General features: G+C 45.3%; 1 protein-coding gene and 1 long non-coding RNA gene across 7 annotated transcripts in view; one reads left to right on the top strand and one right to left on the bottom strand.

Annotated features, from left to right (window-relative positions):
- Nucleotides 1–14,412, top strand: part of LOC137545780 (uncharacterized) — a 107,788-nt gene that overhangs the window by 9,109 nt on the left and 84,267 nt on the right. The window lies entirely within an intron of this gene.
- The window catches only part of LOC137545779 (cell adhesion molecule 1-like), a 48,540-nt gene continuing 34,759 nt past the window's right edge, over nucleotides 632–14,412 (bottom strand). For all 6 annotated transcript variants that reach the window (XM_068267377.1, XM_068267378.1, XM_068267379.1 and 3 more), the window contains 4 exons: nucleotides 9,625–9,705; nucleotides 9,475–9,537; nucleotides 2,678–2,815; nucleotides 632–1,250 (listed from right to left, as the gene is read on the bottom strand). In XM_068267377.1, coding sequence (XP_068123478.1) covers nucleotides 1,051–1,250; nucleotides 2,678–2,815; nucleotides 9,475–9,537; nucleotides 9,625–9,652 — 429 coding nt within the window. In that variant the 5' untranslated portion in view covers nucleotides 9,653–9,705 and the 3' untranslated portion in view covers nucleotides 632–1,050. The remainder of the gene's footprint in view (nucleotides 1,251–2,677; nucleotides 2,816–9,474; nucleotides 9,538–9,624; nucleotides 9,706–14,412) is intronic.

The following is a 14,412-nucleotide window of genomic DNA, read 5'->3' as shown; positions in this document are numbered from 1 at the left end:
GACATGGGTGTGGTTATGTGGTTGGGCGTGGTTAATTTAACCACTCCCATAGGCGCCAGAGAAAATCTTGCACCCAGGTGCCAGGCACCCCAGGCTCACCCCTGGATGGGTGCTGTGGAAGTCGCAGTGAGCCGCTTTGTCAGTGTCCTTTACAGAGCTGATGGATCAGGCAGCCACCATGCTCTGTAGCCACGCCCCCTCCTCTCATACCTTCTGTTTTAAGGAGGCAAAAACGTAATTGTGGCGATGACTGGACTGATTTGCCAACAACCAAGCAGCATTTTCTACTAATAATCCCCTCCAGGATGGTATAGCAATACTCTTGTCAGGTAATACACACCTCTAGGGAGCATTCAGTCACATTCTGGAGGGGACTACAAAGTGCAATTGTGATTAGGATTGTGGTGCAGGTACTGTTAGGGGGTAAAGACCACAAGCATATGGTGCCTATACACAATATACCCAGGAGAAATCTGGCCCTGTACAGTGGATTTCAATGCAAAGCTGACAGCCAGTCAATTTATTCCCCCCCCCCCAAAAAAAAAAAAAGTTATATATAGAGAGCAAAGTGTTATCTGGAATAAGTGCATTAACTGCCCAATTAGCAGCACTGTAGAAAAAACAAAACCAGTAATTAAAACAAGTTTTATTAGAAAATTTTTTTCCAGCTGATCCCATCTAGAGATGCACCACCTGAAAACATTTGTCCTTGTAAGGACACAATGTTAAATCACAACTGTAACAGAGCAGACACTCACTAAAGCACAACACTAGCACAGGGTGTGAAAGACTAAAGCATACTACACAAGGCACTTCAGTACCTTCCAAGACCAAAAATAAAGTGTAATACAAAAAGTTCTACCACTCAGCCAAAGTGTGAAAAAACCACTTTATAAAAATGTAATGACAAGAAATTTGTGAGGATTTGTCCCAGAAGAAGGAAAAAACAAACAAACAAACAAAAAAAAGGCAGTGTGTGCCAAATAAGCAGAGTACATCCAATGTAGGCAGAGTCTATTGGTAAACTGCATTTTTTCAGTTCTTAAATAATCACATCATGTATTCTTGCTTTTCTTCATTTTCATCCTCTTGTGCTTCTTCATTGGAGTCTGCTTTATTTTCTTTTAAAGCCTTGCTTGCTTCTCCTGCCATTGCCTCATTGGTACGGTAACTGCCTTTGTGTCGGTACATGTAGGCTATAGCTATTGCCACCACAGCCAGGACTGTTATTAAAGCTGCTATTATTACACCTGTGGAAAGAATTGCATTTGTTAGCTTACAGCTTTTAGTAATGCTATGTATATATACACACACACACACACACTACAGTTTGACAGATTTACTGTCCAATTGAAAATTAGATCGGACCTGTTAGAAGTAATTGCCCTGACAGTAAATTGTATCGTGTGTACCTAGAATAAGACACCTGAGCAACTGCTGACGGAAAAATTTAGAAACGCAGACTAGTCACTGCAAGTGTATGGAAGTAAAAAAGTGTCACGTAAAGGGAATCTGAGGTGAAAATAAGCTTGATATGATTTGTAAGTGTAGTACAGCCAAGAAACACCACATTAGCAGCAGAGTTAAGTCTAATACGGTTTCCAGTACAGGAAACTCTAGTTATCTATGCAAAAGCCACTGATCTCTCCCCACTTTCGAAGTCAGAGAGCTCTGTCTTCTGAAGCTTATTATCTCAAGTGTCATTGTTTTTTCCTGCAGAGGACAGTTCAAAAGTTTTAGCCTGCTCTGTGAAATCATTTATAATGCTGAGTGTAGTGTGTAAACTGCCAATATTAGAGAATGATAGATATATATATATATATATATATATATATATATATATATATATATATATATATATATATATATATATATATATATATATATATATATATATATATATATATATATATATATATATATATATATATATATATATATATATATATATATATATATATATATATATATATATATATATATATATATATATATATATATATATCCAACTTTAGTAGCAGAGCTGTTCTTGCAGTGATACTCCTTGTCGCATTAGAGATGCTAGCATTACTAACAACTGAACCTAAAGCAAGGTCAGGAAAGGAGTTACATTCAGTAAAGTTTCAATTAGCACACCTGAAATGGCGTGTAGATTCTAAGCAAACAAAATATTGGCATTTGTTATGCCTCATGATCTGTATGTAGCTGCAGCATAGTTTGAAATATGGGGTACCCCACATGTAATAGGGGTCAAGAGTTCAAACTGCGCTAAAGGGTTAATACCTGAATTCACGGCTCATGGTGTTTGCACCTAGGAAGATGAAAGATTTACAGTAGCTGAGCATTCAAAGAATTGTTGAAAATTTGAACATGCAATAGTTCAAGATCACAATATACAACTAAATTTTTCTACTAATGCTAATGAAGCTATATGCAGCACACTGCTCATAGTGCAGTGAATATACACAAAGTAAAAAAAATAATTAAAACAAAAAAACAAACAAAAGTGTAGTAATCACACGACTAAATGCCAAACTTATCCAAAGTGTTGTCAGCAGCGTAGTTATTCTCTATTGGGGATAGTAATGTTAAAGTCCTTCCAGGTGAATATGGCCATATCCACAAAAGCAGGAGTACTGCCATTAAAGTGCAGTATGTAATACGCCAAGAGTCTCACCTCCTTCCTGCTTGCTCCTGCTCACTGTCCCCGGCCGGTGGTGGCAGCGGGCAAGATATCTGCAGCTAGTAAAGTCTTCTGATCCTCGTGTGGTGTAGTTGACAGGTGGCGGAGAAGACAGATTGAAGGGAGGTGGTCCTGAAAACGCAAGCAGAAGGCTGTATTGATTGTGACGTGAATTGTAGAGGTCTTTAACCACTTGAGGACCCACCCTTTACCCCCCCCCCCCCCCTTAAGGACCAGCGTTATTTTTTGTGATCTGTGCTGGGTGGGCTCTGCAGCCCCCAGCACAGATCAGCTGGCACACAGAGCGATCAGATCGCCCCCCTTTTCCCCCCCTATGGGGATGATGTGCAGGGGGGGTCTGATCGCTCCTCCTGTCTGGCATGTTGCAGGGGGGGCACCTCAAAGCCCCCCTCCGCGGCGAAATTCCCCCCTCCCTCTCCTATCTGCTCATCCCCGGTGATCGGGGCTGCACAGGACGCTATCCGTCCTGTGCAGCCAGTGACAGGTTGTCCCCTGTCACATGGCGGCGATCCCCGGCCGCTGATTGGCCGGGGATTGCCGATCTGCCTTACGGCGCTGCTGCGCAGCAGCGCCGTACAATGTAAACAAAGCAGATTTCCGCTTGTGTTTACATTTAGCCTGCGAGCCGCGATCGGCGGCCCGCAGGCTATTCACTGAGCCCCCCGCCGTGAATTGACAGGAAGCAGCAGCCGCTCGCGCGAGCGGCTGCTTCCTGATTAATCAGCCTGCAGCTGGCGACGCAATACTGCGTCGCTGGTCCTGCAGCTGCCACTTTGCCGACGCGCGGTATGAGTGCGCGGTCGGCAAGTGGTTAAGTCAGCACTGAGGAGCTGTCAGATTGTAGTTGATAAACAGCAGAAAATTTGCACAATTTGCACAGACAGGGCCGGACCATGCCAACCAGGGGAAGCGGAAGATTGCACTAGCTGCAGAAATCTTACCTGCTGCCACCACTGGCTGGGAAAGTGAGCAAGAGCTCTCAGCATGACTCTGCAACAGCATCCTATACAGTGCACACCGACTGCTTCATTATCTCAGCCTACTTGCTAGTCTCACCCTGCTCAGTTAATGACAGAAGATGAGACCATTTGCATATTGCACAAAGATAACAAGGGACTGGGGGGGGGGGGGGGTGAATAATCCACTTGAGGCTTCCCTGTTGTCCTCCGGTGGTCTCTAGGCCACGTGAATATTTACCCCCCAGCTTTAGTGCAGTGGCAGCTCTCGCAGAACTAGCCGATCCAACTGGGATTGGCCATGTCCGCCTGATCCAAGCCGCTACTGCGCTGGGGGGGGGGGGGGTAAATATTGCAGGTCACAGCCAGCCACAGCCTGACAAATTGTTGGCCGTGACTTACAAGGGGCACAGTGAGACCACCATGGGAAGCCTCATGTGGATCCAGAGGCTTCCCCCTCTTGCAGTAAGTAGCCCCCCCTAGAGGCCCTTTTTTCAGTACAGGTTCTCAAAATGCATGATACTCCTTATGGATATAGCTATATTCACCTGGAAGGACTTTGACATTACTTTCCCCATTAGAGGATCATTTTGAACTCTGCTGACAGTGAAGTTTGGCACTTAAATCATTGTGTGGACACTTTTTGCATATTTTTAACTTTCTCTTTTTACACATTTAACTTGTCATTTTTATGGACACCATAACTTTTCACTGCAGTGTAAGCAGTGCTGCATTAGCCTCTGATATAGGAAGATTTTTTTTAACCTGGTGCATCCATATTCCAGGAGCATCTTGTAGAGGTTACCTCCCCCCAGGCCTGTGCTACCTCCCCCTGGTGTCTACTGGTCTCTGTAGCAGTAGCATACCTATTCCGTGCACCTTCAAGGATTGCAGACCTGTCTCCTCTGTACTTCTCCCTCTAGTGAGCAGCTTCTACTGAAGCCTCAGTACAAGTCATTCACTAGAGCAGTGCTGCCCCACCTTCACATGCATGGAGGGTCATTTCTTTTTACTTAAGACCATGTGGTGGAGGGCCAACCAATAAATATGGTCTTAGCTAGACCAGTGCTAGACACCCCCCTTCCAAGAAGGAATCTGGCAGCAGTTTCCCCACAAAATGCAATAATAAAATGTACACATTAGGCAGCATTCACCCTCCCTCCAATTTACATTCCGTGGTCAGGAACCTGGAAATACAAATATAATCAACTCACCTGGCAGATGACACCTCCAGCACGGATATCTGGTATGGTAACTTGCGCAGCAGCTCCAGCAGTAAATCTCCCAACTCATGCTGAGCCGGCCAGTAACAAGTCCCAGGTGATGGAGCGTGTATCATTCCACATCATCTTGGGACTCTAACAGCTGGCCCAGTGTGGTCTAAGATTGCTCTGCTGCCTTCAGGGACCAGCCAACGGCTGGCAGGCCACAGCAGGAGGCCTGGTAGTTTAGCACTGCTGCACTAGAGAAAGCTGCATGGAGGAGACAGGACTGCAATACCAGGAGGCACATGGACCAGGCAAGCTGCTGCTACACACAGGGGCCAGGAGACATGAGGGAGCAGACAGGCAGGGAATCCCTGGGCGCCTATACAGTAAAGGCATGGAACCCCTGACTTACAAAGACAGGGGCCTTTCATTTCCCCACCCCCTTTTGTTGGGGGGGGGGGGGGGAAGGCTTATATGGCAGAAGATAGATGTATATTGCTAAATTGTTTGATTGTGACCTTAAATCTTGAAAACTTAGTATTGCACATTTACTGTCTTATCAATACATTTTGATCAATTCTTTGAATCCTCAGCTACAGTAATCATTGTCCATTAACCTTCAGCGCAGTTTGAACACAATTGACATGTACGTCCGTTTATCTCATGTCACATAGTACTACCTCTACTAAGAAATTGTCTGAAGACCCTTTGGGGTTTTCCAGTACAGGAAGTTAAAAAAAATAAATAAATAACTGGAGTTCTGTAAATTAACTTTTTGAACAGCTTGTCAAATTCAGGAAGTTTTCCTGAAAAGTTGACTAGTAACCAAAATAGCTGAGAGACAGGAAAATAGAGATAACGCCTTCTGAAAAAGGTTGAGTGCTGGAAAATTTAGAGGTTCATTACTGTCGTTTTCAGTCAGAAAGGCAGATTAGTCCGCTGCTGAAGCCTAAAATGAAGTATAAAATACTCAGTTCTGAGTTTAAATTTTCCTTTTGTAAAAACCACATACAAAATCTCACAAGCTTACTTCAGGTTCACTTGAAGATATGCTGGCTACCCCTACTGCACAACAGCTAGGCTCCCCATTAAGTATTTTAGGTTTGGGAGATGCAACAGGTGCCCAACTCTTCTCCCTCTGTGCCAGAGAGAGCATGTTATAACGGCTAACATACCCAACAGTGGGTCACTGGTGTGTGGGGCCAGCTTCCCATTTTAGGGAAGTCTAAACTGAAACTAATTGGCAGTCTTAAATAGGACACTAGTAAGTAATTTCTTCCACTTTTCAGAGCAGAGCATATCAGCAGACATGCAAACAGATCCTATGCAAAGCATGGACAGACAAAGCTGATGCCTATGGAATAAATGGAAGCCTATGAGATTGCACTGTCCACTACTAGGCTGGTTACAGCATACATGTCACCAATTTACTCGTCTGTCACATTTGATTCCACTGCCAGGGAGAAGCACCAGTATACAGATCATAGCTGCAGCATTAGGGTGGGGCACCCCACTGGATTGCAACAGACCAACGAGAATCCTCCCAAAAAGGATATTCATTGGTGGCAGTAGCCCAGATGCATAATGGAAGAGGAGGGGCTTGGGGTTATTTTTTTTTTTTTTTCCAAAAAGTGTGAACCAGAAACCCAGGTCAAGCACTTGAACGTGGTTTTCATTGCCTTTATCAGTTGAAGTTCAAACATGTTTTGGGGACAATCTCCTTCCTCAAGAGCTGTACCTAAACTACATATTTGAGCTAGAATTGATAAGTGAGACACTTGAATCCAGTTAATGGAAGTTGAGATCCACTTGAGTAAAGCACACTGGTACCCAAGTTTAATTAGGCTTGAGGAGCCCCACCAGCAACTTTAAGGTTGGTGGGAGTTTAAAACTATACATTCCTTGAAGATGGACTCCAGTGAAAATGTAACAAAACACCTGTTATTTCCCACAATGCAACAAGGCTCCCACAGTGTGATGTCAGGACCTCAGCTGTGAGAGGGTTTCACCACAAAAATCAGCCATACAGTGCCCCCTGATCAGTTTGTGAAGAGGAAAAGATTTCTCATGGGGAAGGAGATATCAGCTACTGATTGGGATGAAGTTCAATTCTTGATTATGGTTTCTTTTAAGTAAACCTAAAGTGCCCCTGGGGAAGGGGGGGGGGGGTACTTGCCTTGGGAGAGGGAAGCCTCTGGAGCCTAATGAAGCTTCCCTCTTCAGCCAGCTTGTTTCAGCACTGACAATATTTACATTTGGCGGTGGGTCCATAAGCACTAGCGACTTCCTGCTTGGGCGTAAATAGCAGAGCCTGATCAGTCTGCTCTATTGTGCAGGAGCCCAGCGGAAAGCCGCTACTGTGCTCACCACTAACAAAATGGCAACAAGGGAATTTTTGGAAAGCCAGTGCTGGCTCCCCTCTGATGAGGAAGGGGGGGGGGGGGCCTCTTCAGGATCCAAAGGTTTCTTCCTCCTGAGGCAATTTTCCCCTCCAGTACACATTCACCACTTCCCTGCCCTGGTCATTTTCCCAGTTCTGATTACTTGGGCAATAACTATCAATCACATCTAAATGACTTTTTTAGGACAAATTAGGCTTTTTGTGGCTGAGGTTTAGGAATTACCTTATTTTCCATACATTTACAAAAAAATCCCACACATTTCCTTCCTGTTTAGTTAAACAGTTCATTTTGCTAATGTATTAGATGTAACAAATAATGCATACAATCTGCTCCTGGAATGTGTATTTTAAACTAGTTTACTAATTAACTCTTCCATTGAATTCCATGTTAGGAGGAGAGGGGTGTGTTGTAATTACTTTTCAACTCTGTAGTGATGTTATCAGGTCACAGATTGTGTTATCTAAGGTTTTGCAGAGAGGAGAGTGCAGAGACTTATTTCAAGTCATAGGGACAGGAAGTGGTTAAATGACAACTATAGTGAGGAGAGGTTGCCATATGCGGTTATCCATTTGGCTGCAGTAGTGTCCGAACACCAAACACAAGCATGCAGCTAATCTTTTCAGGTTTGACAAACACCTGATCTGCATATACTTGTTCAGGGTCTATGGCTAGAAGTTTTAGAGTCCAAGGATCAGCAGAACTGCCAGGCAAGTGGTATTGCTTAAAAAGGAAATATGGCAGCCGCCATCTCACTTAACAGTGTTCTCCCCAGAGCCTTTTACCAGGGCGCGCCGCCCGGCTGAGCTCTTCTGAGCGCCCGGCTGATCTCCCGAGTGCCCGGGTAAAATTATCCCATTCTGTGCGGCTCATCAGTGATCAGCGGTGGCTGTATCATTGCAGCCAGCCGCTGTCACTCAGAGACACTATCTCCGCCCACCTCCTCAGCTCCCGGCAGTTGTGTGGAGGGGCGGGGAATGCAGGAGACGTCACGCAGCTCATATGAGCTTTGAAGAGAGGAAGCAGGTCTCTCGGAAGGTCCTGCAGACGCTGTCCTCTCTGTACAAGCAGCTTACATGAGCTAGGAAGTGCGGCTCTGGAATGTCCAGCCAGACGCTGTCCTCTCCCTGTACTCCGATAACGCGCAGCTCTGATGTTTGTGGCATGTCCACATTGTCCAGCCAGACGCTTTCCTCCTCTCCCTGTGCTTGTCCCAGCAGCAGCGTGTATGTGTGTAATTTCGCTGGCTACTATACACCCCCCCCCCCCCCCCCCAAGAACTTTAGGATGCTTAACCCTTTGACCCCACAATTCTTCAGTCCTGCCACTGCCTTCCCCAGCCATGATTGATGCCAGAAGTGAGTGTTACTGTTGTGAGGGAGCTGCAGTCTGGAAAGGGGGGGGGGGGGGGGGGGAGCCAGAGTACAGACAGCCACAGACTCACCCAGGGCAATGGCAGACAGAGGCACAGAGTGATTACCTGGGGCTTCTTCCAGCCCCTTTAGTTCTCCCTTGCAGTCATTCCGCTCCGCTGTGTTCCTCTCTGAACGCTGCATGCACAGCCACATGTCACTCGCCTCCTCCACCACATTCCGTTACCGGTAGAGTTTTGCACTTGCGCGGTAACTAAAAATTGCTACTGCGCATGGGCAAAACACTCCTGGTCACAGGAGCATGATCGCGTAGCTGCGGGGCTAAGGAACAGAGCAGTGTGGAATGGTGATCATGGAGCAGGACAACTTTAGGGGGCTAGAAGAAGCCCCAGGTAAGTAACTAGTCTAATTTTTCTTCAGTTTAGTATCCCTTTAAGAGATTCCAGTACAAAAGACAGCCTAGCCTGTCAATTTATTGGGGGTTATGGGGGGGGCACGATTCCCCACCTAACCTTCCACCACCCGGCTACTTTTTCATACCACCCGGCTGGAAAAAATTTCTGGGGAGAACACTGCTTAAGTTGTCCTTTAAGCCTTGGTCATGCTAACAGGTAATCTGTCTGTCCAAGGGACTCCAGTCTTCTGATGCCAATATTGCTTGTAAAAAGTTGTGTTAAACAAAGTAACCATATTCAATCATTTGGCCAACTGCTACCTCTGACCTGAGGCCTACTGTTCCTTTTACTCAGTAAACTGTACATTTCTACTTGGATATCAGTGCAAACTCTAGATAAGAACTTATGTCACCATATTGTGAAAATTTCAGTTATTTACCTCCTATAACAATTTTGTCTGAGTCGCCAGAAGGGCTCACTGTTGCTGTCACAGGTGAGGCATCTATATATAAAAGACAAATGTGAAAGTTATAAAATTTAGTCTAAAACAAAATGTTGTCCAAAGCCCATCAGTAGACCTAGTTCTTACCTCGGGTAAGAGGTGTTGGAAGAGCCATGAGGAAGGTAATCAGAATCCAAATTAGCAGGCAGTCTGTCAGCAGAGCTCAACCTGGAATGGATAGGGTGATAAGATCAGATTACCATTTTGAGTCATTGCAGCTTGTCTAGTTTTCAAGTAGTTTTACTGACAATAGGTCAGATTATAGACAGACAGTGAGAATTAGTGAGTCCAAGTGGGACAATATCCAGTAAATGTAAAAACACAGGTAAACATAAGCAAAGAACATACATCATATGGTACATAATCAGAGCATGGTAAAATGCATGGCTACATGTGAGGGCCGTATACTCAGGACAAAGTACAACCATAGAAACTATCTAAAGGACAAGTATGGTCAGGAATACTCTTGGGTAGAAGAGGTATTATAGCGATAGGGAAGTAGCCTGTAGGGCTCCCTCACCATGTTTAGCAATCCAAGGCTGGCAGGTTTGAGAAAACTTCAAAGGTATTGTTGGCAATAGCTATGAGCCTTTCTGTGATTAAGATATCCATAATGATAGTTTTAGTTGAATTTATAGATAAGGTAGGTTGCTTCCACTGCTTTGCTATATGAAGCCCAGAAGCCTTGGCTATGTGCTGAGCCAATTGGTGTTGTGGGTATTTCCAGCCAAGGGGTTTATCCCCAGGAGGAGCATTAGTGGATCTGGAGGTAGAGATTTGTCTAATGCTTGATTTATAAGGGTAGAGATTTTCAACAAATAATTTTTCCTTGCAGCTTGTTCTAACTAGCCAAGGTCTTTTTGCAATCACTGCTATGACTAGCAGAAAACATTGTTCCTCCACCTGACATACGCTATTGGCTTTAGACATGTTACCAATGAAAGCAACAGAATCTCCGGCTATAATTGATGACTGGGGTTCAGCTGAAGGCAAGCCTTCTCAGGGCTGCGATACGGTACAAAAATCATTGGACATTTATGAGACCTCCAACTCCAGGTACCCAAAACTGAGCCAACTTTACAGCCCTGAGCCCTGTGGGGGTGCTTGCTTTAAAAGCTTCTCAACGTCCAGACATGGACTACACAGCAGCATGCCACCGCTTTATTCTTGAAATCCCTCTTTCCCTATACAGAACCCATTGTGTGTGTGTGTGGGGGGGGGGGGGGGGGGATGCTAAATGCACACAACTATGAACCACTGCAGTTTAGATTACTGCATCCAACTTTTGATAACATGTAAATACCCTATTAAGAACAAATGTTCATGCCATTTGCTTGTTGACAACTGGTTCCCTCTTCCAGATACATTAGGGAATACTAACATCTGGCACCATGTAACTCAATACAATAATGATAGGAACCTAAAGCAAAACCAGTCTGAAATCAGTCTATTCATTGACTGAGCTAAACAATTTACATTAGTCATACACAGGATCATGCTTGTAATGAGCAGCACCGTTTTATAATGTTTCAAAGCTATTCTGTAGTGTTAGTGTGGAAGGGCCCTAATAGTTTTATTGCTAAGTATTTATATAGCACCATCTTCTGCAGCACTGTATGGAATATACGCAGACACTTTTCTTAACTGTCCCTCAGAGGGACTCCATCTAATCCCTACCATAGTCATGTCTATGTATAATGTAATCAATTATAGTCTAGGGCCAATCTTAGGGGGAAGCCCAGTGTTCTCCCCAGGGTCTTTTATAGCTGGGTTCTCCACCCAGCTAACATCAGCTCACCTTCTCATCCGTCTATTCTGTAAGCAGAGTTACGCCAGCCCTGCATAACACCCACCCCATAGCAATTTTTCCAGTTGCTTAAGATTCTTCAAATCTGATTAAACGAGGAAAATAATGCACTGCAAGGCCTGGCTCACAGTATGTTGGACAACAGAAGCAGTGTAGCTGTATTGTATGGATACACTGTTCTGCTCCGCAGACTGCAGAGTGTCTTTTTTTTTTAGATTAATGGCAAAATATGCACTGCCCTTAAAAATCATGCAGCTGGGACAATGTTCTAGTAATGGACAGAGTCAGATGTGGGTAAAACAGACTGAGTTAGCCCATAGGAAAGCATGGGTCGGTGTAGACTGAAGTGCCTCACTTTTCACTAGAGATCCTCAATTAGATACAAATATATCCAAGCTCATGCAGGATTGTGTAACTTTGAATGCAAGTCTATACAGCTTGAAAGTGGAGCAGTCAAGTCCCACCAAGGTTTAAATTGGTCCATTTTCATGCAGCTTCTTAAATTTTGCACAAGAAAAAAAAGATTTATCCAGAAGTAAATCCATATTGTTCTGAATGGCTAGTAACTGCTGTATGTAGCTCTAGTGCTTCTTCAATCACTGCTGACAACAACCATAACACCACTGTCACCAACATCCCCACATAGCATATTACATTCCAGCGATTCCGAGATACAATGACCTTACTTGCAACTAGGAGTCATTTACAGGCACATTTTTACCATGGTTTAAAAGACCAGCAGTACTGTGGAGGCCACCATCTTTAGTGTTAGAAGTGTCAGTACCCTGCCCCCTTAAAGAGAGTCTATACAGGGAGTCACCAGGTCACGAATGAGACTTAACTCCTCCCCCCTGTAATTTCTGCATTCCTTTGCATCAGCCATGTCCCCTATACCCTTATTGTGTCTCTCCCTTCCCCCCCCCCCCCCCTAAACACAGGATGTCATAGCTAGTGTTACTACCAGTCTCAGCATGCTTATGTCCAACCTCTGCCTCTTATAGGTTGTGTCCCACCATGCACTTCTGTCATAGCTGGTGGATGAATTACTATGAATTTAAGCATTGCCCTCATGCTCACCCGGCATTGCCAGTTATACTTGAGCCCCAAGAAGCGGCTAGCCGCAATCATGAATGATTATGACTGGCCATATGGTGACATTACAGCATCTATGCACTGTCGTTTGCACTCACTGGCCTAGAACCTTCTCTCCAATCCCTTCTTGGCCAACACAATCTGTCTGGGTTGTCAGAAAGATAAAAAAAAACTAAAAAAAACCCACCCCTTGCTTGTCTAGACTCCACCCCCTCATCCAGAGCCCATACATATTGGCATGTGGATAGGAGGGAGCAAAACCACAGGGAAACCATGACTCACTGAAGTGTATATGTTACGGCCAGAACCCGAAGTTCTGGCCGGTCAAAAAACGCAAAGTGGCTGTGCACCTGCAGTCAATGTTAGAATAAAAAGATTCCTGTAACATTCATGCATTTTGTGGCAGTCTCGCTGCAGCCAAATATATCCGACGGGGGTTTATTTAATTAATGCCTCTGGCAGCAAGGTCATAGATGAAGCCACCTCTGCCTCTTCTCCTATACAACACTGGCAGCCGGGGACACTTGTTCCAATCCCAGGTTCGTTCGTAGCAGCAAAGAATCCTGCCGTTAGTTTCTGCAGAGCAGGTGCTGGCAGAAGCGATGTCTGCAGCCTTCCCGCTCTGCTTCCCTGCAGCTACGAATGATCGGGGACATGCGAGTCCCCAGCTGCCATGCATGCATAGGAGAGGGGCGGGGAGGAGAGGAGACAGGCGGCTTCATCTGTGACATTGCTGCCAGGAGTTAAATTAACCCCGTTGAATACATGTGGCCGCAGCGAGACAGCCACAAGATGCATGAATGTTACAGGAATCTTTATTTTTAACATTGGCCACAGGTGCACGGCCACTTCACATTTGACCGGCCAGAACCCGAAGTGGCCAGACTCCGGGTTCTGGCCGTAGCTTATATGGAATGTAGCCCTGCCCTTCCAGTGATGTCACAGCCTAGGCTGTTCTGCTATGCAGGATTATCCTCCCAGAGCATTCTGAGAGACCAGGTTTTTTTCTCTTTACTGGGCTCAGAACACAAACATTTCACAGAGCTGCACCTGACAGTACTAAAGAGGTCACCACTAGGGATGATCAGTAAGATGCAGTTTGAAAATGGACCAATTTAACCTCCCTGGCGTTCTATTAAAAATCACCAGGGAGGCTGCGGGAGGGTTTTTTTTTTTATTAAAAAAAACAAAACAAAAAAAACAAATCTATTTCATGCAGCCAACTGAAAGTTGGCTGCATGAAAGCCCACTAGAGGGCGCTCCGGAAGCGTCATTCTGATCGCCTCCGGCGCCCAGAACAAACAAGGAAGGCCGCATGAGCAGCCTTCCTTGTTTTGCTTCCCTCGTCGCCATAGCGACGAGCGGAGTGACGTCATGGACGTCAGCCGACGTCCTGACGTCAGCCGCCTCCGATCCAGCCCTTAGCGCTGGCCGGAACTATTTGTTCCGGCTGCGCAGGGCTCGGGTGGCTGGGGGGACCCTCTTTCGCCGCTGCCGCAGAGCGGCGGCGATCAGGCAGCACACGCGGCTGGCAAAGTGCCAGCTGCGTGTGCTGCTTTTTATTTGGTAAAAATCGGCCCAGCAGGGCCTGAGCGGCGACCTCCGGCGGTAATGGACGTGTAACTCGTCCATACCGCCAAGGAGGTTAAACCCAGGTTTAATTTGACGGTCCATTTTCAAGCTGAATATATTTGCATACATTGGCATCAACTCAAATTTCAGAATGTAAATCAGGGACAGGAAAGGGAAAGATTTTACAAATAACAAAAACACTGACAGAATAGCTTGTAAAGAAATAGTGAAGATTTTTTCCTCTCTTCAGTAAGGTTATTTAAGGATACCTTAAAGAGAGTCTGAAGCGAGAATAGATCTCGCTTCAGACCTCATAGCTAGCAGGGGCATGCGTGCCCCTGCTAAAACGCCGCTATAGCGCGGCTTAATGGGGGTCCCTGTCCCCCAAACCACCTCCGTGCAGC

Source organism: Hyperolius riggenbachi, chromosome 2 (genome assembly GCF_040937935.1).
Source record: "Hyperolius riggenbachi isolate aHypRig1 chromosome 2, aHypRig1.pri, whole genome shotgun sequence".
In the NCBI taxonomy this organism is placed as follows: Eukaryota; Metazoa; Chordata; class Amphibia; order Anura; family Hyperoliidae; genus Hyperolius; species Hyperolius riggenbachi.
The sequence above is the reverse complement of the archived record's forward strand: the minus strand, read 5'-3'. Positions and strand labels throughout refer to the sequence as shown.